The following is a 27,310-nucleotide window of genomic DNA, read 5'->3' on the forward strand; positions in this document are numbered from 1 at the left end:
AATTACTTTTGATCATATTTGATACCCATAAAACTTATGGAACGCACTCTTTGAGTAATTTTTTAGCGTACAGCGACAAAGAAAAAAAATCAAGCGGCCATCTTAAAGAATATAGCGGCCATCTTGAAAAAAAAATCCTAAAAAATTCAAAAACGCCCTAATCATTTTTTTGTAATGTTTTTGTGTATTTTCGTCTGCTACGTAGTTGGAAATCTCCATAATTCGATTCATTAAGACACACTTGCAGCCATCTGTAAAATTTTAATTTTTTAATATCTATTCTTCTAAAGGAATTAGAAAGCTGAAATTCGGATACGTTGTGCGTACAAGTTAGCGTTCATTCTATAGAAAAAATCGTTTAATGGACTGAAGTAATCAGTCATGATCTTCCACCATTTGAATTGGTCAAAACAACCGAAGTACTTCAGTTAAATTGACAGAATAATTCAGTTAAATCATATTGTGTGAATATTTGAAGTACTTCGGTCATTTTAACCAATTCAAATGGTGGAAGATTGTGCCTGATTTTTTTTTCAGTCTTGTAAACCAATTTATTCTAAAGAGTGTTCCTTATTTTATTGATCAATGCCAATTATCTTTAATAAAATTCCAAACCTGAGGAAAGACAAATCAATCTCCGAAACGTCGAATTAAAAAAAATCATTAATAGATTACTTTTCATCATTTAGCATGTAATATTTATTTTTACTTTTATTTTTTACATTCATTTATTACTCTATAAGTACTTAGTTTCAAACTACAGAATTACTATCGAGAATAGGTATTTTGTGATCGATACTATCTGTATACATACTAAATATATATTTATATTTATTTACTATTATATATAATGTTTATTATGTACTATATATTTTAACGAAGAAGCCGCCTCCAAAGATCTGCAAATAAAATAATCCTTTTTTAGTTTTATTATTTTGTGAAGTTTTATGATGTCAAAAGGCAAAATAAAAGTGAAACATATTTTACATGCAAGTTTTCTTTGTAAGTTATTAATGCTAAAATGTGTACAGATTTATTTTTTTATATTTTTTCTTGTAATTACATTTACTTTATTGTTAAACATTGTGTGTATTACTAACACCATGATCTCTCTCTCGCTCTTTTTTTTTCCTCTATGCACGTTCATGTTTTACATAGTTGAAGAGAAAAAAAATAATGATAAAAAAATTAAATTAATTCGCGGGGTAATATGAGGGGGGAGGAGATAAGAACAAATGTCCGTTTTGTTGAACAAATTACATAATTATGAACAAGTTTACATGGTGTGTACATAAAAAAAATGATCAGAATTAATTAATTATTCAAAATTAGTAACAATTATATCCTTTTGCTTTTGGTGGGTTCAATTTCATTTTGTTATCATTTCTATCGTATTTATTTTTTTCTTTTCATTATTAATCTTTAAATAAAATTCTTCCTCTCGCCACTATGTGATTTCTTTTGTAATATTTTTTTCCTACATACTTTTTTTCTTTTTTTAATAATTTCACTTTTATTTATGTTTTTTTTTTTTAAATTATTTTTCTTTTTGTCTGCATTATGAGTAACTTTCGTGAATCAAAATCAATAATATCACAATTTCCTACAAATTGTATACTTTTACGTACAGTGATTTGTTACATAGTAAGTAAGTTTAGTAAGTAAACCCTTATTTATCTCTTCTCATATTTTATATTTTGTCTTTCTCAGTGATTTCTTCTCATTTCTTTTTTTGCTACAATTCTCTTCTTCTTCCCTTCCTTTTCCATTCTAGAATGAAATTCTCGATGGCATTTGTGATTTTTATAATTTAAAAAATCCTACTTAAATAGTTTTTTTTGTTACTTAATTTAATATTTATTATTTTTTTATAATTTAATTTCACAAAACTTTTTTTTTAACTCGACAAAATGGTCTTCAGTGTTTTTTTTTTCCTTCATCTTCTTTTAACCTTTAAAGTACAAAAAGAGTTAACTATTCTTCACCATGTTAAGTCACCTAGATATAATATATATAATATGCTATACAATTAAGTTCCTTTTGCGGGATCAAAATTTAAAAATAAAAAAATGTTTTTTTTTAATATATTACGTGCCGCCCTTATCAAAAAAAAAATCTAAAAATTACCCACTGTTTGAGAAATAAAAAAAAAAAACAAAAATACACAAATAAAATCTTAATAAAAAAAAATGATAAAGAAAACAACAAAACTAATTCAATGTTAATTATAGTAAAAGTTATCACAAATGAACCTATCACAGAACAACAGGTTTTCTTCTTCTTCTTCTTTTGCTTCCTTCATCTCCGGGGCGGGGGGATTTATTTCTCATTTTGCTGAACAATCGGTGTGACGGATGGGACCAGAGATGGCGGAGGCGCCGGAGGAGGAGCCTCATCGTGACGATTGAGAATGCTTAGGGAATCCCGGGCAATTTGCCCGAGTGTGTGAGTCTCCTCCGTGACAATTGTGGGCAATTCAGCATCCAATTTCTGACTCAAATCCTCCGTTTCCGTATCATCATCCCCACTGCCCACCTCAAATTTCACCTTTGTCGCCTGCGCTATGGCTTCCTGCAGGAGATCCACATTGGACGCCGTGATTGTGTGTTCTGGAGAGATATTCTCCTTCATCTCCTGCTTCAGCGCCACTGGGATGCAATCAGCAGCAAGGACATCCACTTCCACCGCACACACATTCTCCGGACTTACATTTGCCTGGAGCACAGTGGTGGGTTGCGCATCAACGGGTGTTATGTCCTCCGAAGAAGTTTCCTTCCTCCCAGCACCCGTAACACGAGCCAATAACTCTCCAATGGGACTATCGTGCCTCTGATGCGTCCCCGTGGCATTCTCCTGACCCTCAATGTCCAACTTCTTGTCCATCTTCTGCGCAATGAGTGCAACGGGATTCTGAAAGATCTGCAAAATTGGCGCCAATGTCCGCGAAGTCTTCCGGACGCGCCTCTCGGGGCTCTTTGTGCACACCTGCGGTGCCCTCAGTTGTTCCTTCGTAACCAATTGAACACTACTCGTGAGGGTACTCTCATTGCTGCTCATTGAGCAAAAAGATTCCTGCTGTGTGGAATCCGACAGGGATTCCTGACTCGATAGGCTCCCCTTGAGCTTCTCCCCGAACACAACAACCGGTTCACTTCCCAACATATCTAAACTATCCGTGGAACTTAACGAGGTATTGAGATCGTGCACCCGATCAAAGGAATCCGCACTGCCAATGGAGGAATTATCATCGGTGGTTGTGAGTAGGCGACTAACCTCCATATCAGGGCTATCAATCACCTCAATCTTCGTCATCTCCACCCTCTCGGGCACAGCAATCTTCTCCACAATAATGGGCGTTGTGGCAACAATGGGTACTTGGGTGACGGGCGGCGTGACGGGCTTTTGTTCTTTAATGGTAGTCACACGAAAGCGTGAACTGGTGAAGGAGTTAGTTGGTGAACTGCTCGTGGAGGATGGTGGTGTTAGTGGGGAGGCACCTTCGATGACGCGTGACACTTGAAAACGGCTTCGGGACGGACTTGGCACTGGTGATGCACTTGGGGATGGATTGGGACTTGGCAATGGTGATCTGAGGCGCCCACCACTTTTTCTACACGTATCCAGCAGTTGCCTCTCTGACTTCCCACCCGCACACATGAGATCCAGCGGAGAGCGCGTTGAGCACGTGAGAGAGATCTTCCGCGATGGGAGAAAAGCACTCCGGGCACGTTTTGCCGTTGGCTTTATCGGATCACGCGGCTCCAGGGGTTGCTCATTGCGCCTACACTGCGCCCGGATGCTTGTCAACAAGCGCGAATATTCCGTCGTATCTGTCCCCGAGTCCTACAAAGAAAACAAAAAAAAACAAGAGAAGAGAAAAAAATGAGAGATAGATCTTCCGGATGTACACTACCCTCAAAAAGTTTCCGAGCAAGACTAAAATTTGGGTATTTTTGAAGGCAAATTTCATAACCGATTTTCCATTTGCCTATATCTAAGTCCCTATTATAGCTAGAGGTCTGAAATTTTAGTATGTTGTAGGGGCCATCAACACCTTTCCAACGATACCTCATTTTCGAAAATCGATCAAGCCGTTTAGTCAATATGGCCGCCACAATTTTTCATCGAAAATCGACTATAACTCGAAAACGGCTTGACCGATTTTAATCAGCTCAAGCGCAAATGAAAGGTTTTGTAAAACCCTACAAAAGTCTAGAACATTGTAACTTCGAGAAATGACCGCGAGAGACGCTAAAGTCAAAATTTTCGAACTCGAATATTTCGAAAATGCCATTATCGATTTACTTCACATTTTAATATGTTATAGCTGAGGTTAAGACCTTTCCAACGATAGCTCAAAATCAAAAATCTATGGAGTCGTTCCCGAGATATGGCGTTTTAAAGATTTCTTGAGGGATGACTTTTCAATTTTTTCGGACTTTGCGCGTATTTAAATGAATTTGCGTTATAGTTTGCTCTCACAAAATTGGTACACTGAAAGAAACACAGCTCTCGTAAGCTTGGTCAGCTTACTAGTATATTTGAATCCGGGTTTGTTCAAATCGGTCAACCACAGACTGAGCTATAGCCAAAAGTGTATTTTTTTTCACTATGGTTCACTAGAATGGCTGTCACAACCGAACCGCTTGTTCGATTTTTAAAAATTTGTCAGATTTGGACAGGGGATTAAATTATCTTTCCAACAATACTACATTCGTCAAAATCGGTGCACTAGCGGCCGAGATGCAAGAGATCAAAGTCAAAATTTGTGAAATCGTGAAAAAAAAAAACTTTTGCCTAAGTTTACCAAAATGGCTGCCAAGAGATAACGGCTTGACCGATTTCCAAAAATTTACCAGTTTTAGAAAAGTGAGAAATGTATCTTTTCAAAACTAATAAATTTTTGAAAATCGGTTCAGCAAAACCAGAGATATAGACACTTGAAATTTGCCTTTAAAAATACCCAATTTCTGCTTGCCCGGAAACTTTTCGCTGGTAGTGTACACATGATTGAATGCAATGTGGGGTATACATATCGTTTCAGTGTATTGTCCAAATCCAACCGCGTCAGGGACTTGTTGACCTTGAGGGCATCATTTAGCGATGTAATCCCCGGAATTTGTATGTTGTTATCACGCAAATCCACCCGCTGAAGCACCCCATTGGGCCCCGTGGCTAAAACTTCCCCGAGCGTCTTTGCAGCCACACAGGTGAGATGGGAGCTTTGTAGTCCCAAATTCGTGAGACTTGTGTTTGTAATTAAATTCGCTTTGATGCTCGTTACGAAATCATTACTCAGGATATTCTTGCCAATGTTGAGAATCTCCAGCGTTGTCGTGGCCTTTAGGACATCCGAAACGGGTGCTGCGGATTTCTTTGTAATGCGATTATTCCACAAAACAAGCACCTGAAGTCCCGATGGGGCTGTTATCGGTGGTGGCTCCACGGTGCCCATTGTTTGACGCTCAAGCGTTCCATTCTTGGAGAATTTACTCTCAGCCAATTTAATTGAGCTCTTGGAGTCATTTGACTCAACGGACGTCTCACTATTGAGACTCTCCGAACTGAGGGAGCGCTCCGGGATTATTTGACGTGTTGCCGGAACATCAAAGACACAATCATACGATGGAGAATTTTCCGGAAACTCCATACTACTATCAAGTGATTGGGACACCGTGAACGATGCTGGGCTATCGGGCGTCATATCGGAGGAACATTTGGGGGATTTTTGTGTGCGCTCATAATCTAAATTGGCTTCCGTTGGCACACTTCCCTCCTTTATTGTCGTCTCATTGGAGTTCGTGAATGAAAGCATCTCGTTAATTGTCGCCTCGGCGCATAGTTCTGGCGGCAATGTGTTCCCCGATGCGGTCTGGGTCACATCACCTGCAACAGTTTCTTTCACGGGATTCCTATTTATATCAATCAAGCTCGACGTACACAACTCATTAACTGATTTATCGCTCTCGATGAGTGCTCTATCGCCGGCATCTCGAGCTGAATTATTATTTGGACACTGGGGCTCCTCTACCGCTGCATGCACTACCACCACTTCCGGGGGCTTCGGTGCATCATCCACCTTCTCAATAATCTTCAATTCAATCTCCTCCATTGCCTTCCCATCGGATGTTGCCTCTTTAACATGTTCTGCATCAACTAATACTGGACTTTGTACATTCTTTTCATCCTCCGACGTCTTATCATCACTCTCTCCCTCCGTAAATTCCTTTTCTGTTGTGTTATCTAAGGTATTGGGAATTATTCCACTTGGCTGTTTGCCTCCTAAAAAATATGTTAAATAAATAAATTAATAAGGACTAAGACTAAACCTTTCCAGCAAAGTCTGAATGAATAAAATTAATTTTCCTTTTGACTTTTTGGAATAAATTTCCCTTGAAAGTATAATTTAATTAAAAAAAAAAGAATTTATTTCCTATTCCTGACTTTTAATAAATGGAGTTTTTATGATTCGTATAAAGGAAATCAAAATATTCGTTTTTAGTCATAAAAAAGAGGCTCTGATTGAGAACGCAGAGCCTAGAAATTAGTAAGTTCTAGCTTGAAAAGTAGTAAATTCAAATTCAAACAAGTAGTTAATTCAAGACTAAAACAAGTTGTTTGGTTCTTAGTAATAAAGAAGTTCTGCTTAAGATCACAAAGCGAAAGAGTAGTAAATTCAAACTTAAAAAATTTACTTGCTTCCTAATAATAAAAGAACTCAGATTAGGAACGTAAAGCCTAAAAATTAGCCTGAAAAGTAGTAAATTCAAGTATAAAAAAGTAGTTAATTCAAGCCTAAAACATTTTGTTTCGTTATTAGTAATAAAGAGTGAAATTCACTTAATCAGACAAACTTGAGATTCCTTAAGAAAGACTTAAGTTTTCTTAAGATTCTTTAAGATTTCTGAAGAATGCCTTAAGTTTTCATAATATTTCTTAAAATTATTTAAGAAAAACTTAAAATTTTTTAAGTTTTCAAGTAATTAAGTTAATAGTTAGATTATTAAGTTTTCGTAAGCGAAACTTAAGATATCTTTAGTCAGGCTGAATCGGGCTAAATGAACATTTTTCGATGATTTTTTCAGATCGCTTTCGGACATAGGAATTTGTAAAAATCATAAAAATATGCAATTTGCTCGACTTAAGAAAACTTAAAAATCTTTCTGAGAAATTTTTGGTTTTTTCTTAAAGAAACTTAAGAAAACTTAAGACATTCTTAAGAAAAATTAAAGAATCTTTAAAAAAAAAATTAAGAACAAATGTTTTAGGCTTGAAATAACTACTTTTAGTAGGTAGTAAATTAAAGCCGAACACTGTTATTCAGTTTAAATTATCTGGAAGGGAAATATTCGGATTATTTGCCAATTATTCAGATGATTTACTAAAAAAAAATGAAATTATTCGACAGGTAAACAGGTAAACACCCTTTGGAAAAACGCGGAAATTTTCCCGTTTGGTGATTCTTTTTGCCCAGCTGATTTTCTTGGCACACGAATTTTCTCCGATCCATCAAAGAATTTTATTTTTGAAAGCTTTAAGAATATTTTTTTTCTTTATCTAATCCATCACAAATGTCTCAAAATTTTCCTCACATTGAATTTGGAACATTTCTCACAAATTAATTTTTTTTTTTTTTAGAAAAAAAAAAAGAATTCTTACCTTGAACATCTAAATTGTTATTATTCCGCATCCCTTCGTATATGGTCACAAGCTTCCCATCGAGTCTTGCGGCATCGTCACTCTTTTCACACGTCGCAGGTGTCTCAGTTGTAGGCTGTGGAGGTTTCTCAACGACAACTGCGGCTTCTGGGGCAGGTGTCGGCGGAGCTACGGGTCTCACAACAGGCGGCAGTGCTTTTTTGGGTTCAAACTTCTGCATTGCCGCACTGTCGGTGGTGGCTTTTTCCGATGTTCCCGGATTGGTGGCATTGCGGAAGAACTGACTCTGCTTTATGAGTGCCTCAGCAATGTGGCATACACCATTGTCCTCAATGGAATTGTTACTAATGTCCAAGAATTGCAGGTAGAAATTTGCTTTGAGCAAATTCCCAATTGTATACGCATCGTAGCAATTGAGGTCGTTGTGGGCCAGCCACAGCTCCTTAAGCACCATATTCTTCTTCAGGGCGGAACACAGGGAGGACAGGGGTCGACCCGTGAGACCGCAGTGCTCGAGCTTCAGCGTATGAATGGCTGAGGACATGAGAGCTTTGCCGAGATTCGAAGCATTCGAGTCGGAAATTGTGGTGCCACTTGTAAGGAGAATGTTGAGGGCTTGACTCTTCTTTATCATTGCCGCACACGCCTGCCAGCCACGATGGGAGATGGCTCTATTCTCAGAGATATCCAACTCCGTGGCCGCCTCGTAGAATTCAATCATGTCAAACATTGCAGACGCCGAACTATCATCCAGGTCACATGACGTCAAGTCGATTAATTTGTATTGAATCTGCAATTGAGAGTGGGTTTTTTTTCAATGCATGCTACTTGCACACACAACCATTTGCACGTGTGGCCGCCGCAACATTAATTGGAAATCAAATTAAAATAAAAAAAGAATATATTATTAGCACCGATGGCATAATCGCGACAACTAAATGTCTCGCAAAAGGAAGGGTTCTCTTCACTGTATCATTAAAAATATAAAGAAAAGAAGGTGTGTCAAGATCAGGATTTATTCAATAAAATTGATTTTAGAAAATTCTATTTTAAGACTCTCCCCGCTTGTTGTTTGTTTCCTTTTGCATTTTCGCCTGTATTTCCACACAAATGGAGGAATAAATTTTTAAAGAAGTGTAGTTGAAAAGCAATTGATTTAAAGCTGCGGGTAGATGTTTATCTTCTCTCTTATCAACCCACCTCCACACTTCATCCCATTAATGTTTTTTCTTCTTCCCAATATTTTCCACCAAGAGTACTACACAGCAAAACAATTGAATTGAAATATTTGTATCAAGTATCGGTATGTCGGAAACAGCTACAGCAATATTAGCGCACTGTTAAACTAATAACAATTATTTCTCTCTTTATATTCAATTTTAGCGATTCCAGATAAAAAAAATTATACAGAAACTTTTCCTCTTCAAACCCTTTTTTCTGAATTTATAATTTTATATATTTTTTTATCAAAAAATTTTCAATCATTCTTATGTTTATTTATTTTTTTTAAATTAAAATATAGAAGAACCGAAAGCTTTTTGAAAAAAAAGGAATAATCTTTAAGAAAGACCAATAAAATGGAACAGAAACGTCTCAATTACTACAAAAGGATTAATTTTAATAAATTAGTCTGATAAGATCGCTTTAAACTATATCCAAAAATCTGTTTTTTTTTTTCTTCTAATTGTCACTTTTAGGTAGAGTTTTAAATGTCCCTAGTACTAAAATTTACATCGATCTTTCGTTAGGCAATGAAAGATATAAAAAAAAAATATTTTCAATTCTTTTTTATTTTAAAAAATTCAAGTCGGTTTTTGTTTGTAAGTTTCGTGTTTTTCACGAACTTTTTTAGCAAAAAGGATCGGCTTGAATTTAACAACTTGAGCCTGACTTAAGAAATAAAGTTAAGCCGTTTATTAAGTCAGGCCTTATTTTCTTAGGCCAAACCTTAGTTCCTTTAGGTCAGACTTTTAAGACGTATCAGGCTCAGTTCAGTTCAGCTCAGTCTTGAAAGACTTGAAGAAGTTTATTCTACTTTAGAAAAACTCAGATCTGACTTAAGACGATTTTCCCTTCTTCCTAAATTACAGAGTTTATTCAATTTCCGATTTTTTTAGTTTTGTGATACTGCCGAATATAAAAGCAAAAAAAAAATTAAAATCGTGTGACCCGGAGAAATTCAGCCTAAGCCCGCAGCCCGGAGATCATACCCCGAAACCCGAAGTCTCCGGGTGAAACCCATTAGAGGTGGTAACCATACTTTTAGCTTCATTTAGGGGCTAGTTGTAGCAGCCCCCTAGGTAAAAATTAACGAGCATATTTGGCTAGAAATTTGACTAGTTCGGTACTAAATCAATAACAAGCTTTTTCTGTTTTAAAATTGTATTTTTGAATCATTTTTGTCCCTCTTCCTAATATTTTAGACAGAAGTAGATAAATACAAAACAACGTAGCTTAGAACATTCTAACTTAAAATCCAGGGGTATAGGTACTAATCTGTTATAGGACTTGATTTGAATTTTGGTTTAATTTGAAAAAAAAAAACGAAAGTGTATTAAAAATCTACTTGATATTTATTTTAAAAAGTTCGACGTTTATTTTGAATTCTAAGAAGCTTTGACATATAGTTCTAAGCTTTGTACATAGAATAAAATCAATCAAGAAAGATTACCCATTGACTAAATTAAAGAGATTAATGATTGATTTAGAAGTTTTCCTGATTTTCTTTCTACAGTAGTGTAACAAGTAGCCTCTTTTTCCCCTATAGGGGGAAATGGGGCAAAATGTTAGAAAATCAAGACCACACATCTCCAATATCACAGTAAATATTATTTCGTAATTGTTCTAATTTAGTCAAAAGGTACCTTTTATAACTCTAACTAAGCCTATAAAGTTTTATAATAATTGATCTAATATTTTGGGATTTATTTAAAAAACAAAATTTTCGATTTTCAAAGTTACTTTGACCTTTCATTTCAATATCGTATTTTGGCGTATTTCTGTGTAATTTTTTTGATCTAAATGCATTTTTTGATAGAGTAACTATTGCTGAACACGAATTTAGTCTAAATTTTCCGAAAAAATTTTCCGGGTTTTCCCGTATAACACTGATAGTAAAAAGTACCCCTTGGGGCAAAATGTTAGAAACCGTTTTTAAGGCTGTTAACTATTTTTTAGTTTATTTATTTTATTTTTTTCCAGTCGGCACACTTAATACTTATAATTTAGTATGTTATATTACTCTCTATTACTAATATAAAATTATTTAAAAAATAAAAAGTGCAATTTCATAGATTTTTCATTTTTTTTATTTTTTGTATTTTTTTTTTATTAAAAAAAATTTCTAATTGTTACACAAATACCTTATTATCAATTGCTTTTATAGTGTCTAGATCAAATAAATTCATAAAATTGAAATTTAAGGCCAAAAAACGCAAACTAACATTTTGCCCCATGATTTTTGGAACAGGCAAATGTGCAAGGGTTTGGAAAATGGCCTGAAAATGCATTTTCCCGTTGAGATAGAGAAAAATCGTCTGAGACAAAATTGTAGCCCGGAAAATTTCCTATAAGATAGTAGTCATGAGAAAACTCAAATATTTTCAGGAAAATCAGGAAAATGTTTCTCCCAAAAAACTAACAAATTGCCCCATGTCCCCCTATGTTGTAATCTTTTGATTATGTGATTTACTGTTTTATGAGCTTCTGTCTCGAGGGAGATAACCACCAAAAAGAACAACATTGTTCGATGACTCAATTTTTTTTTTCGTCTTACGTAGAGGAGAATTTAGTAACAATGATGATATCACTTTAAATAAAACAACACAAAACACTTCAAATCTTAAAATAAATTAATGTTTTATTTAGGGGTTTCTTGGAACTAAGTTTTTGGTGTAAACTTAATCACTCTTCTAAATTTAATTTGCAAGAAATGTTGTAAAATTCATTACCTAATTTAAAAAGTAAATTTATTAATTTTGAGAGTTTCCTTCAATCTTAAAAAATGTTCAAGGATTTCGGAAGAGATCTCATAATTGCGCTTCCTGTTGAAATTGTGTGCAAAATGGGGAAAACTTCAAAGCTTAATTGACCGTTCTTATTCCAAGAAGAAAATTAAAAAATAAATAAATATTTAGACTCAAATTGAATTAGAATAAAAACGGATCTGAACAAAGTTAGAGAGTTTTCTTTTCAAATCAAAATATGTATACATTCTCGATCGAAAGGATTTTTCAAAGGCAGAAATGAGGCTTTTTTCCCCTTAAAATAGGTTCTCAAAGCATCACAGAAATGCCCTTAAATTGACGATTAATGCAGATATTGAAATATAACGCAACATTTAACCCCAGAAGTGCTATAAAGAGCTCAAAAGAGATATTTTGCAGGCTGCCTTTACCCGCATCATGTGACGCAAACATAACTCTTTATACTAACTTGGAATTTTTCTTTTTTTAAAAAAAAGAAGAAAAGCATTTAAAAAATCCACCCAAGTGCGGGGGACACTGCTTTTTCTCGTTTATTTGATCAATTTGTGCGTCTTTTTCATTTATCCAATTTGAACCAGTTTATTCCCATTTTATTATTCTCTCTCCTGTCCAATAAGACGTAATCGGATGGAAAGATATGTATGTACAGGTAAATGATACCCAACAACAAAAAAAGAATCGTGATGAAAATTTGATGTTTTTCGCTGTCTCTCAAGGAAGATTAACAACAGAGCAGACCCCTTTAGCGAGTGAAGAAGAACTTGACTTTCACAGCTAAATTAATTAATTTGGCAAGAGAGGAGATAAACTTTGTTTTCCTTCTCAAAAAACTTCTCTTCGTGGCTACTTCAAAGGAAGACAAATGAAAAAAAGAGGGAGTAGGTAGCCCTTTGCTAGGTGAGCTAGAATTTCTGGAACGTGAGACGCGCAAAAGTTGGCAACAAAATAACAAAACTTACTCGCTTTAGTATCTCCTCGAGTGCCTCACATGATGCTGGCGTGAGTTTGCTGTCGCGAAGAATGAGGGAGTTCCCGCGGGGAGGCATATTCTGAAAGTCCATGCCCTCGAGGTGCTTCACCACCACCATGAGGGGCTCCACGTCGTGCTTGGAACATGACTTCCGATAGATCTCAATCAGTTCCTTGGCAGAGAGATTGGGCTTTGCTGTGTGGGGGAGGTAAAAGCAAAAATCATCAATCAATGGGATTACTCAACAGCTCGCGAATGTGTGTGTGTGTGCGCTCGCGACGAGACAGAGTGGCTCTGCTCGCGCGCGGACAAAGGGGGGGCACTGTGACTTACAGATGGCCCAGGGATTCGCGGGCTCCAGATATCCCGTGACCAGCTCGCTGTCGTGCTTCGGGAAGGACACCCGTCGGTTCGATGGCATGTGACGCGGATCGAGAGCAGTGCCAGCTTGTCTCGCCTTGGCCCATTGACGGCGCTGGCGATGTCCATTATTCTTCCCTGTGATCTCCTCTCTTCTGTTGTCATCACTCGCGAAAACTCCCTCCTCCTGCTGGCTGCTGTCGCTCTCGGCGCCCTCCCCGCTCATATTGGCACTCTCTGTCACTTTTTGATCATCCATTGCATTCTCTTTTTCTATTTTCTCTGCACTTTTTCACGCCAAAACGCCCCGAGTGGCAAAAAAAAGTTTTATTATTTTTCTTCTTTCAAATTGACGATTTTTTTTGTAGGAAGAAAAATAAAGCAAACAACGTCACCGCGGAATCCACTCAAATGCACCACATGAAACATCATAGCAACAAAACTATGTATCATTAGTGTGTCCCAAAAATAAAATTTGACTTTAACGAACTTTTTTTTGCATTTCGACAAAATTCGTGATTTTTTTGTTTTTCTTCCAAATTTTTGGGCAGAAAACGCATTTTTGGGGTTCCTGGGGCACTTAAGGGTGCTCCGGGGCCCCCGGGAACCCCTCCGTGCGGAGTTTGGGGCCCGCGGAAATTTTGACGGTTGGGGATTTTACACGCACTTTTTTTCCCGGAAATGGATTTTCGTGACTTTTGGAATTTTTTATGCCAATCGACGCGGTGTCGCCCTCTAAGCGTGGAAAACTTAGTTTCCCGTGAAAATTCGGCGGAAAACGCGAGAAAACTGTGAAAAACATGAAAGTGTGGGGGAGACAGTGAAGTTAGCGGCGAAACTCTTCAAAATTTTGAATTTACAATTTCCGTTAAACGATCAGCAAACGCGGGAAAACTTAAAATTCAATTTCCAAGTAAAATAAGTTTTTTTAACGCTTAAAAATTGAAGAGATACATTTTCCGGATTATTTTCCTTTTATTTATGTCTATAAAATTACATACTATTCAATTCAACCTTGCACCGAAACCGTATATGGTAAGAAAGTCATTTTTATTTTGAATAAAATCTTTTATTTTGAAAAATAAAGAATTTGTTGTCCAGGAAAATAGTCAGAGAGATCTCTGAAGAGGTCTGGAAAAGTAGTTTTCCTTCAAAAATATGATTAAAGGTAGAAACAAAATGTAAAAATCCTATAAGATTTTTGCCGGAATACCAAAAATCTTATAACTGACGAATTGTAATAAAAAAAAAAGATTTTTATCAGAATCTACCCTAAATCTAAATCCCTCAGAATCTATCTAAAAAGCTTATACCTATTAATATTATTTAGACGTTATCAAATACACCTCAAACATTGAAGGAATTTAGTTAAATTGTGCTTGATAAGGAGGATATTAAATCTCCCAACAACCCATTCATTCATTCATATAAGAGGAAGAGCAAGTCTTATGGTTATACTTACCATTTGAGAGAGACAAACCGCATCAACATCCTCTATTGCACCAACCAAATGGTAAACCAGATTATCATTTAATTAATAGATTTAAACACTTTGTACGATAATAGAATTTTAGATATTATACACTTAAATGTAATCCGACACGCGGTTTGGGTATTGTAGAAGTGTGATGAAAAGGATACAAACAGGAAATTTAATATCGTATAGGTAAACTCTATCTATTTATGTTGTTCAATACATAAGAAATGTAGTCGTTTTATGTAATCACTCTTGACTTTAATAATAAATTCACAATGTACATAGTTATCGAGAATGAAAAAAAAGGAATTTTTCATATAAAAACGGTGAAAGAATTCAATAAAAAATGATGCATATCCGATGAAATACTTTTTTTTTAATAATAATATTTCCTCCGTTGTACGGCAGGGCAATTGGATTGAATATTTCAGAGGAAGTTCAATTAAGTCGGCAACAAGGAAATGAAGGATATCGATTTTTTTCTTTCCTCCAATATTTATTCTCAAAGAGTATTGCTCTCCTTCATAAAATACATCTCAAGCTTATGTTTTAGTAAATAAATATACATTTTATCACAATCTACTGTACATGTACAATAAGTCCAAATATCATAACAATTCTGTAACAATTATATTAACATGAATTTTGTAAAATACACGGTTGTCTTGCTAATTTTCTCACTAAAATTTATTCCTTTACGTTTTTCTTTTATTCTTTTGTGTAAAAGATATGTAATATCTTTTCCTCACTCTCTCTAATGTAGATTGGCCTAATCATTTTATTACTTTTCTTTTATTTTATTATACATACTCTGCAGACTCTATGCATTTATATCCTTAATATATAATCAAATATAGATCACTAATTTCTTAATAATAATTACATAAAGACAGATAATCAACATAATTCCATCTTATTAATCGACATCAATTCCATTTTTATCAATTAATCATCCCCATGTGAATTTCTGAGGATACGGTGGAGTGAACCTGCCCAGTTTGATCGTGTAGACGGTGGCAATCGATTTTTGGAAGTGGACAGCAACTCTTTAAGAGAGGAAAAAACATGATTTTTTACCATGCAAATCAATAGCCTACATACAACATATATAATTATGTATACATGAATGTATGGACAATGCAATATTGAGAAAAGGCTTGAACTTTGACTTTCAAATTGGGAGGGAATTCTTTTAAGGTCAACAGTGGGGTCAATTTCTCACATGGATTCCCCGAGAGAATTCCCTACAGATGTAAATACCTACCTACTCATATTGAGTGGCATGGAAAAATTATAGAGGCGCACGTTTTTGATACATTTCGCATTATATAGGCGGTTTCAGAGAATGAATAAAAAAATAAAATAAATCAACGTGGGTGGAATTGCAATAAAGAAGGAAAATCATCACCCACAAATTTCCATATAATTTTAATTTCAGCTCAATTTTCGGGCGACATTTCTCAATTTTGATAAAACATTAATTTAATTGGGTCTAATAAAAAATATCGCAGGTGTTCCTGCCTCAGCGCGAGATAATGATTCATGGCAATTTGTCCTTTGTGTGTTGTAAAGCCAAACGCGCAAGGAGATGAATGTAATTATACTCTCCATGCTCTCAAATTTTAAATGACTATCAAATGTCGTCGCGAATGGCAAGGAATCCAAAAGGAAGTCTGTCTGTGCAGACTTACAAACTCCTCAACTGAATTTAGCACACTGGAAAATAATATTAAGATTATTATGTCTTTCACAAATGAAGGCACTCTCTACTGGCATTTTCACCGGATGAAATTGCTACAATCTCATGCAGAGAAAGTTCACGGGAAAATTTATAAAATTTTAAACACTTTTGCTTCTTCCTTGCATGTACTCTGACTTTGTACCTTTGGCGGAATCATGCCAAAAAGGATTCAACTTTGTTACTTTTGTGAGCAAATCGTGTTTTCTCGATGCAATAAAACTTTCCTTCTTCTTTCGAGACGTGCGAAGATGTGCTTTTGATGTTTTTATTTCTCCTTATAAAATTCAACATTAAAATCATTGAAATTTCATTGCACTAATTATCTTAATTTATTGGAATTCAATAGAAACATATTAAATGGAGAATTTTCCCAATGTTAGATAAGAAAAGTTCTTGATTCCAAAAAGTGTTTTTTTTATATCTTAGAAATTCTAATATGTGAAGAACAAAATAAACATAAAAGCGTTCCTTTATTTTTCAAAAAAAAAAAAAATAAAGAATTATTATAAAATAAATTTACGATTCAGTTGAAATCTTTCATGAATTAATTCAATTTTATCAAAACATTTTAGGATTATCCGCAAGGGAATTTCATGTTAAAACATTGTACGGTATGATTAAATTTACAATGTTATGCAAAAATGTTACACGCATACCGGGAAAAATGAAACATAACAAAATTATTGCATAAACTGATAGCATTTTTTTCCTTTTTTCTGCGAAAATGCTACAAAAAAAACCTTTAATTTCATTTTGTATTCTGAATTAAAGAATTAAATTTGATATTATTCTATTTTTTATGTACGATGTTATTGATTAGTTTCTCTGCCACGTTACCAGATTTTTCATGACTTTCTTTAGCAATTAATTGCTTTCACTTTCTATGATTGTATGTTGTGTATGTAAAGTATGAATGACATTGTTTAAATACTACACTGGGGACAATGGCAGGGATTATGGTGCAATGAATCACGCAAAGGTTTTCAAATTCCTCAGAAATTTATTTTTTTCATTTGATTTTTTGCTTCAGTTTTGAATGCACAGAGGCAAAAAGAATTAATTTACACAAATTCGCTAATTTCTTCCACCTACACCTATTTAATGATGAAGATTACATTTTTTTTCTTCATGGCGTGTTAAATAATTTGGATAATTCCAAGTTGTGTGTGGTGAAAAATAAAATACCCGAAGGGTTCTGCAAAACCTCCCTATTGAGTCTTTAGAAATTCCTTTTCGCATTTTATGAGTTGGTGAATGGTGTACCCCCAGAAAGCCCAAAAAGCACGAATCATAGCTATAAATACTCTATAAATTGTGAGGAGCGTGATTACCAAATGAGAAAAGAATTTCTGGATGAGGTGTGCAAACGAATGAGGGTTTTTCTTCATGGAACGATCCTGGTATACAGCGTTTGCAAACTGTTGATGACTGAATGAAATTTCTTGGTATTTTTCAATAAACATAAAGGGGGAGTCTTTGATGTTATATATCGTGATGGGGGCAGAGGGTGTAGAGGTATACGTGAATGTAGAATAAGAGAAAGAAATTCTCACCTGGAGGGTTTTTTTGAAAGCAGCACGAAATTCTCTGTTGAAGTATGCGTATATCACGGGATTGAGGGCCGAATTGAAATACCCAATCCAGAAGACTACACCCACAACTATCCGGGGGGTGGAACAGTGATTGCCACAGAGCACGTGAATCACATACCACAGGAAGAACGGTAGCCAGCATGCGAGGAAGGCGCTCATGATGATACCCAAAGTTCGAGCTGCTTTTCGTTCCCGCCTCATCTTGGAACTGGCTATGGGTTCAATTGGTTGGATATTCTGCTGTCCTGACACCGCAATTCCATTTATCTGGAGATGCTTGTCCAAAAGGAGAGCTGCTACTTTTGATCTGTACCTGTTGGGATGCAAAAATCAAAAGAAAATTAATTGTAGCCCAAAAGAAAGGAAAAGATGAAAAATTAAGAAGGGAAATGTATCTTACAGCATCCTCTCCTGCCGATCTGCTTCTTGGTAGATCTTATAGTACAGGACACACATGAGGAGTCCAGGTATCCAGAAACTTACTGATGAGCTAATAAGTACATATGATGCATTTACAATAAATTCACATACATCAGGATGATGCTTCAAGTATTCGAGATTGTCTTGTGTTGTGTACCATCCGAGAAAAATTGGCACAAAGGACAAAAGTGCTGGCGACAGCCAAACTATCATTAACATACACGAAACTCTGGACGACGTCATTATTAATGGGTAATCCAGTGGCTGGACAATTGCATAGTATCTATTTGGAATGAATAAAGAATACAGCAATTTATTCTTCAACCTTCTAACAATTCTGTATACGCAATTTACGATGTCACACGCAGCAAATTCTGCACAAAACTTTTGTTAGCCCACAAATCACCCATGGAGATTTGCAGGAAATGACTTACTCCCCGGAAGGTATAAGTGGGACAGAGTGGGTTGGAAATGTGTATAAGAGGATGAGAAACCGAATGCCTCAGGTTATTAAGACTCCCTGATATCATCAAGGGGATAATCACTTCCATTCAACTTGTGCCTGAGATTGTTTACGACGCATCGTTTTTCCATCTCTTTATCTCGCAAGCGCAAAATTTTCCACGTATACATCCTTTTTGGCGAAGACATTTATGTTGTGACGCCATATGATGCCCTCTTATATATAAATTCATTTTTTTAATGGTCTCGATGTCGTTTAGATAAGAAATTTCTTTTCCATCCTAAATCGCAAATGCGGGAAAATTGCCGAAAATCCACTGAACAATTAAATTCTTAAATGAAGGTAATTAAAATAAATATAATTTTGGAATAATTAAGTAAGTAGGTAATTCAATATACTGCTTATAAGCATATATTTATATATGCTGAGCCAAGAAAATTAGCTTTTCAATTTGAATAAATAAATAATTTCTCGAGTATTATCTCACATACAGAATTTCCTTTAAGAATGAATATAAAGGAAGATTGGTTTTGAAAGTGTTCGGCAAACTTACCCCCTGGCTCAATACTTAAAGATGGGACTGACTTGTGCGGAGGTGATCAGGCGGCTTGAAGTAAGCAAAGTCTGGGTGTAATATTTTTCATGGAAAGTTTTCAATCTATTTCAACTCCCTTGTGGTAGAGGAAAGACGAATGATGCGGAGAAAAAGTTTCTTGTTGGTGTCAAGGTATAAAGAAGAAAAATTGTCTTATTCCGCTGAATGATAGAGAAAACGGTAATGGTCAATGAGGCAACCACCCTCTGCTCTGAATCCCAGCTGAACGGAGGTGCAAAAGCAACATGAAAGATTTTCAAGAAAATTCCTTTATATTCTGGTAAATTACATGGGCATTTACGGAAGTAGGTGTTTATGTACATTACCATGATTAATTTAAGAGAGGAACATTTATGTTGATAAATATTTACTGACGTTTATGAGACTTTATTAAAGAGTTATATGTATTTGAAAAGAAGCATAACCCTTAATATACCCTCTTATGTGGTATTTTGCCTGTATTATATATCTCCCATTAAACATTCAATTTAATAAAATTCTCTTCTCCTAATAGAATTTTTCATTAGGTAAGGTTACCTATATACACTAGATAATATACATTGTACATTGTAGGGCATATTGTCTAATCTGTGCTCCATCAAAGGCCACAAAAACAATTTCAACAATATTGTGGGGTTGAAAAGTTTTCAGAACAAATTTAAACTTAAAATAGTTTGCGTTTTCACTTTATTCTGAATTTAATCTTTTATTGTTAATTTTTTTCAAAATATTTACATTTGATGGAGATTTTCTTGCGAGAAAAACTAGAGTGTTGAGAGTTCTGCAGAATCTTGTTGAGTTTAAAAATATTATTTGAGTAGCGCGTTGGTCACCACAAGATGCGAAGGCGTTCTGTGGCATCAATATTTACAATTCATTTCTAGAATAAACTATATTGTGGATTTAGTTTAAATATATTCACTTCACTCTGGCTAAAAGGGATTTTCTTTGCAACAATTTTCACATTCTTCAAATTCTGCGAAATAGGGAAAATGTTGTTTGAGTGTGGGATGCCAGCGAGTACCATCTGCGACATTTTCTGTGACAGACTTTGTAATTTTCCTTTCCGGATAAAAAAGTCTCCCAAAATGATATTTTAGCTGTGTTTCTTTCAGACACAGCTTTTGTGTACCGAGCAAAATCGAAAGTCGTCAGATCGGGCTCAAACTTGGGATGAGCACGAATTAGGGTCCCCACATTCCAAAAAACGTATGCGCCAAAAAAATTTTTTTTCCGGCCGGCCGTCCGGCCGTCCGGCCGTCCGTCCGGCCGGATCATAAACTTAAATTGCAAGAGAACGGTGATAGATAGAGACTTGCGGTAAACGGCAAAGTTTAAATATCGACCTGAAGAAATCCGATTATGAGGTCAAATCCATCCCCCCACCCCCCCGTCCGCCATTTTGAATAACCTCAAAATTTTGTTTTCGCTATATCTCAGCCGCTATTATAGCTAGAGGTCTGAAATTTTGATATGTTGTAGGGGCCATCAATACCTTTCCAACGATACCTCATTTTCGAAAATCGGTCAAGCCGTTTAGTCAATATGGCCGCCACAATTTTTCATCGAAAATCGACCATAACTCGAAAACGGCTTGACCGATTTTGATCAACCCGGGATCAAATGAAAGATCTCAACAAACCCTACAACTCTCTAAAACATCAGAAGTTTCAAAAGTGACCGCTAGGGGGCCAAAAATCAAAAACAAAATTTTCGATGAGTTTTCGATGAATATCTCGAAAACGCCATTATCGATTTGCTTCATTTTTTGATATGTTATAGTTGACCATATTATCTAGCTCCATGCCAAAAATGAGGAAAATCTATGTCTCCGTTCTCGAGATATAGCCTTCCAAAGTTGGCATGTCATATCTCGGGTTCTACAAGTCCGATCTTGATCAACTCAAGTGCAAATGAAAGGTTTCGTGAAGCCCTACAAATGTCTAGAATATTGCAAGTTCGAGAAATGACCGCGAGAGGCGCTAAAGTCAAAATCAAAATTTTCGAAAATTTCGAACTCGAATATTTCGAAAATGCCATTATCGATTTACTTCATATTTTAATATGTTATAGTTGAGGTTAAGACCTTTCCAACGATAGCTCAAACTCGAAAATCTATGGAGCCGTTCCCGAGATATGGCATTTTAAAAATTTCTTAGGGCATGACTTTTCAACTTTTCCCGATTTTGCATGTATTTAAACAAATTCGCGTTCTAGTTTGCTCTCACAAAATTGGTACACTGAAAGAAACACAGCTCTCGTAAGCTTGGTCAGCTTACCAGTACATTTCATATTTAAAGGGACACTCTGTGAGAGGATTAGTGAGCCTGGATGGTCATACCGGATACTCTTAATCGCTCTGACGGAAAACGGAAGTGCGGTAGGGATCATTTGGGGCAAAATTGTGAGGTTTCTCCATGGGAATAAACTTATGTGCATTCCTTAACAAACTTCCTAAGTGATGGGTGTCACTTAGGCAAATTCTCTCTGTAAAAGCAAAAATTATATATTGGAAACTTTTCCATATAAACAGGGCGAACGTTGGTGTGGAGATAGACACAAGTGTTTTACCGCAGAGAAAATGCCTCAGAGTTTGCTGGGGGGGGGGGGGCTTTGATATAAAATCGATTGAGGGATACCCGCAGATGAACATCCGAAATGTAACTTATATTCCAAAATATATTGTTGCTCTATATATTATGCTTTTACAATATTATATGCTTATCCAAAGTGTGCGTAATATATCCTGCCAAATTCCATTCAAATTCACTTCTAGCCAGTAGGTGTAATGTATATACAATGTACATACGTATGTACTTTGATCCCGTGTAAATTAATTGACATGCGTTCAGATGTTTTGGGTACATTTCACGAACAATTTTCCCATTGGACCGTACGAATGTGAATGAAAATTTATTATACAGCCCATTATATAGCTACATAAAGTACCTACATAATGTTGGTATTTAAATTCAACAGTAAATTCTGATTTTCAATCATTGAAATCCCTTCGTTCCTCTCGTTTTTTTTTTAATCATGCAAACATAAATCAGAAACCACAATTAGGGCTTGATAGTTGAACATCTGAGCCACACTATTAGGCCATATTAGAGATTAGATCTACACCGCCTACATTTTAGGAAGTTGATTGAATGGAATGAGTAAGTGATTACTAATACAGCTCAATGAAAATTTTAGCAATGGACTAATTTTAATAGATTCACGTGGTTAAGAATAGAAACTGCTGTCACGAAAAACCATCAAATATTTTATTAGCGTGTACCCCCTATTATCTCGTCTGATGAGTCAAATACTTATATACTCCATTTTGATCTATATAGAAGGAAATTCGTATGGAAAAGCATCATTTGGAGAATGTTGTGTTGGAATTAAACGAATAATTGACTTTGAGCAATTCCATTAAATAAATTCTTTAGAAAGGATCATCAGTTAATAATAAAAGTTTTAAAGATAGAACTTTTAATGTATAAAATAAGGATATCTTCTTTAGTAAGCAACCGCAATTGGGTTAACAAAGAGATAAAGAAATAAAGGATATAGAGGAGGAAATGGAACTTTCAGAGAAGACTATAGTTCTATGGATGTGACGTTGGAATGAGCAGTGGTTTGATCCTTGGGTTTCAGATGATTTGTGCAGATTTGCTATGAAATGAGGTCTGATTGTACATAGCAAGTATATATCTGTTTAATATGTTTATATGTAGTATACCTGTCCACAGATATGCAACACAGATGGAGTATGCTTGCTGTAGAGAAATAGACATCGAGGCTATTCCAGACGTCGCACATAAATGATCCAAACAGCCAGCGGCCAGAGATTTCTACGGAGGCATTGAATGTCATGGCGCACAAAGCCTGAAATTTAATTATCAAATGAGAGAGTGATGCTCTTCTTTTATGCATGCGGTGTGCCAACGACACAATTTCATGTTTCATCAACTCACCACCAGCATATCCGCCATCGCAAGTGACACAACAAAGTAGTTTGTTATCACCCTGAAAAGTGTGTGATAGAGGAGAAAGAGATGTAAAGTGAGTACGATGGCTGAGAGGCGGGAGGAGGAGGTATGGGGGATGAGGGGGCCAATTTATAATTTAATGTAACAAGTTGAGAACGGAGAGTGAATGGTTTGGAGGCATAAGAGAGACGACAGATTAATGCTGAAGACACTTTTGAGGTAAATTGAAGAGAAAATCTAATCGTGTAATTTACATATTACTACCCTCAAACTCCCAGTGGGTGGTTGGTGGAACCACACAAGTTTCGCCAATTTCAAATGAGACAACCATACATACATATATATAGAGCAGCAAACACACGCTGCTCGTCACCGTATATTTCCATCATTACCATATTATTTTGTCAAATAACTCTCCTATGGTGCACAATATTAACTTTATGCTACATCTACACAATTGTTCCATCCACCCGGGAGAAGCTTTTCATGGCTAAAAGGGGGGAGAGAATATGGAAAATGTCAGCGAAGATGCGTGAAAAACACACGATAATACGGGGGTGGTAAGCGATGCTGAGGCTGAAAATAGGTGTACACCATTTTTCCATTTTCAACTCAACACATTAAGCACGAAAAAGAAATGGCAATCAAACATCCAGCCATTGTAACAATGAAAATTGCAAAGTATTAAACTTGGAAAGTGTGATGAATTCCTCATATATGTATTCTTAGGTAGAAGTTATATTATGTATCAACTTTATATACCTATAAAATCATACTTTGCAAAAGTTTCTCTTCGAGTTCATCTCTATAAATATAAAGATAAATTTCTAATCAAAATCAACAGTCAAAGTTTTTCTTGAAAATCTCACGAATAATCTACAAATCCCATGTCTCTCAAAGTTCTGTTTGATAAGCAAAACTACGAAAGTTTGTGTATATGTGTTGAGTAGAGGGTTTGATGAGATGTAAGAAAATCAACATTGAAGACAATTTTCTAATCTCATGAAGGTTATTTTGAACCAATTTGACATATTTTATCATTCCTGACAAAGTTATAACTTTTAAATTTCTTTAAAATTTTTTTGAGAATGTTTGTATATTTTTATTTAATTTTTTGGTAAAATCTTTAAAAAAAAAATTCCCCAGAGAATTTTGAAAAGTTTTTCTTGAGAAAAGTTTTGGAAAAGATTGAATTTTCTTTCTCAGATTTCCCTCTCTATTTTTAGCAGAAGAAATTTTTTTTTCTATTTAAATTATTTTTAGGCTGACGAGATAGACTTAATTTATTCAAAAATAATTCTGGCTAATATGAAATAATTACAATGTGCTGCAGTAGTGTCAAGGAAACATATTGCAAATGTAAAATTCAGATTTATAGAGCCACAAAAGTGTCCTCAGCATTCCCCAGCATCTGGGGGTTGCAGGACAATAATGCAAAATGGCATCTTGCAAATTTTATTTAGGCTCATACAGTACACCATTTCGGGCAAATATTGCTCCCTTGACGGTACATTACACACAAATGGCACAGCTGGGTGTGTGGGGACAGTGAATATTTGATGCAATATTTTTACCTCAATTTTCGGTGCCTCATGACGCTCACAATGACAAGAAGATTCCCAAAAATTGCGGCAAGGATGATTAGGCATATAATGAAGGATTTGATAAGGAATAAAAGTGGTGTCCGCGATGGCATGTGAATGGGCACCGTGGTATCGATGAAACCATTATTGTTGAAGGCCATGAATGGCTCAATGTCCATGGGTAGGGTGAAATTATTCATACCCGATTGAAGTTGAAAGAGTAGAGAAGACACAGATGATGATAAGAATAGTGATTGCATAGATTGATTGTCGTGAGTTTCCATAGTATACATGTATATATAATTAGATGTACAACATCAAAAATGGTCTAGAGCAGCTACTATTAAATTCTTTCACGTTTTCTACAATGTTGATTGTTTTGCGATAATGCGGAGAGTATTTTTCTTCTTTTTTTTTCTTTGTTCTTTACTTTCCACTACTGCGAGTGAGTTCTTCCTCAAGCGAGGATGGTTTCGCCATTGAGATTACATTTTTCCGCCATCATCATTTTTTCCTTCACTTAGTTCTCTCCATCTAATTTCTATCATGTTTATCCATCGTCTTTTTTTCCATCAGCAACTTCTTTTGCACGAATTTCTTCAAAAGGATTCCACCACTGACGATGAATCTCGAGATGAAATCGAGAGATTCTTCATTCCTTATGATTTATTTACTTTTTTTTCTTGCTTCTCACTTGAGCTACACAAATAGCCTATGTACGCTGTTCAGTCTCAACAAGATGAGCATATTTGAAGAGGCTCTCCTTCAGCTACTGTCTTCACTCGACAATAAACATAGTTTGATGATTTCATTTAGCAAAGGATATTGAGCAAAAAGACAATTCACGTGCGAGAACAAATATCTCGGTCTTATCACTTTGATTGCCAGTTGCATGAAACTCTCCACGCCATGGTGTGTGAGAAAGCCCTTGGGTGAAGTTTCAGCAGGAATATGAGAGTGGCTGCTTGTGTCGTGCTGCCAAGGATGGATATGGAAGCAAATTGCTCATCAGTTTTCTTTTACTACAAAATTCACTTGAGTGCTAGAGAAGAATTTTCCAGCGGTAGCAAAAGTATCTTGTTGGGTGGTATATATATCGTTTTTGATATATAGATTACGATGTGACTTCATTAAGGATGAAGGGCTCTCCTTGCTCTTCACTCCAGTTCCCTTGTTCTCTGTTATTTCTTTTACTCTCCTTCACTCAGGTGTATCACACTGTACATATTTATTTATACTATACATGGATCCTTTTTCCCATTCATATGTATTTTTATATGTGTATGTATATTGTTGTAAATATAAATATCAATATATGGTTCACGGTCTCTCTCCTTCATCCAACATAGAATTTAGCTTTAGAGGCTTTTCTTTACACTCCCCCACATACACAACACTGTTCTGCTTCTGGGGGCTCTCTCTCTCTTCTCCACCACCCCTTCCCGAATAATTTTCTATCTGATGTTGCTCTCACGTCTTATAGAAGAATTGATTGGAGCTTATCGCGTGAAGAATGAATATACATTCGGTGCCACAATGTAAATGTAGTGGAAAGTAATAATAAATGCTCTGTTCCTTTCGAGTTGCCTTTTCTCACCAGCCAGCACCTTCCCACGCTTTTCTCTTCTGCCAACCCAAAATTTCCGCCCCCCAACAGTGGGTGTATGTATTTTGTATTTATGTATATGGGAATGATATTATGCGATAAGTATGTAGCAAAAAGTATAGCAATTCGTAGTTTTACAAATGATTAGAGGCACTCATGGGATAGAATGAAATTGGAGAAATGTTGTACAATTATGATGATTGCACTGTCGTATCGTAAAGCGTATTGGAGTCAATTGACGAGGGGGAGGGCTCTATTTATGCGTTGAATACAAATGCTTTATTCATGGAAAGTGCGCTCCACCGAAATTTATCGCAAATTTATCGCTGCCAACTATCGTGCTTCCACCACCATAGAAAACACACACGAAATGTATTTTGTATATAATAATAAATTTTCACTGTGTCAATCGACAATCACTTATATATCCACAATATATCAATAATATTAATATTCACTTAAATATCTTCGTCTATATGGATTTATGTTGTATATATACCTAATAGTCCTCCCCCACGCATTTATTTCTCACTCTATAATTTACGGTAAATTCCGCCGTTTTCACTGGTGAAGGATTTTCTTTATTTTTTCTCCCCACAAAGAAAGAAAAACCAGCTCATATGCCCTATGGTACCCAGACAGCACACGAGGAGTGAGACACGATGGAAGTGCTTCTTTGAGAACCAGACTTAAGGGTACACATAGAGAGACCAAAGCGGGTGGTTGCACATTGATGTACGTGTTAACTAAAGGAGGGCTACCAGAGAACTGCGGCTGCTGATTGAAGCTTCCCCAAAATTTAGGTCGCAACCGAGAAGAATTTCTCCAAATGCTGGAAAAGTCTACACATAGCACAGAACTTTCAGAGCTTTCGCGCG

At 35.8% G+C, this 27,310-nt stretch overlaps 6 protein-coding genes across 17 annotated transcripts in view; 3 read left to right on the forward strand and 3 right to left on the reverse strand.

Annotated features, from left to right (window-relative positions):
- LOC129786498 (3'(2'),5'-bisphosphate nucleotidase 1) overlaps window positions 1–27,310 on the reverse strand; it is a 1,077,868-nt gene that overhangs the window by 704,390 nt on the left and 346,168 nt on the right. The window lies entirely within an intron of this gene.
- LOC129786463 (insulin-like growth factor-binding protein complex acid labile subunit) overlaps window positions 1–27,310 on the forward strand; it is a 454,087-nt gene that overhangs the window by 80,609 nt on the left and 346,168 nt on the right. The window lies entirely within an intron of this gene.
- LOC129786533 (troponin C-like) overlaps window positions 1–27,310 on the forward strand; it is a 431,024-nt gene that overhangs the window by 57,546 nt on the left and 346,168 nt on the right. The gene's annotated exons all lie outside the window — the stretch shown is intronic.
- Window positions 1–27,310, forward strand: part of LOC129786431 (uncharacterized) — a 414,480-nt gene that overhangs the window by 41,002 nt on the left and 346,168 nt on the right. The gene's annotated exons all lie outside the window — the stretch shown is intronic.
- Window positions 672–13,360, reverse strand: LOC129786405 (mucin-5AC). The gene is made up of 5 exons (XM_055821398.1): window positions 12,949–13,360; window positions 12,605–12,810; window positions 7,660–8,449; window positions 5,033–6,282; window positions 672–3,843 (listed from the first exon to the last, which is right to left on the reverse strand). Exons 1-5 carry the CDS (start codon window positions 13,232–13,234, stop codon window positions 2,320–2,322), a joined length of 4,056 nt encoding a protein of 1,351 aa, XP_055677373.1. The 5' UTR covers window positions 13,235–13,360; the 3' UTR covers window positions 672–2,319.
- LOC129786472 (octopamine receptor beta-1R-like) lies at window positions 14,934–27,185 on the reverse strand. 2 transcript variants are annotated; one of them, XM_055821544.1, is made up of 6 exons: window positions 26,932–27,185; window positions 23,229–23,280; window positions 22,994–23,139; window positions 18,186–18,488; window positions 17,747–18,098; window positions 14,934–15,498 (listed from the first exon to the last, which is right to left on the reverse strand). In XM_055821544.1, exons 2-6 carry the CDS (start codon window positions 23,244–23,246, stop codon window positions 15,394–15,396), a joined length of 924 nt encoding a protein of 307 aa, XP_055677519.1. In that variant the 5' UTR covers window positions 23,247–23,280; window positions 26,932–27,185; the 3' UTR covers window positions 14,934–15,393. The 2 variants fall into 2 exon arrangements, with proteins under 2 accessions (XP_055677519.1, XP_055677518.1); XM_055821543.1 differs by having other exon boundaries at window positions 24,818–27,185.

Source organism: Lutzomyia longipalpis, chromosome 1 (assembly GCF_024334085.1).
Source record: "Lutzomyia longipalpis isolate SR_M1_2022 chromosome 1, ASM2433408v1".
Classification (NCBI taxonomy): Eukaryota; Metazoa; Arthropoda; class Insecta; order Diptera; family Psychodidae; genus Lutzomyia; species Lutzomyia longipalpis.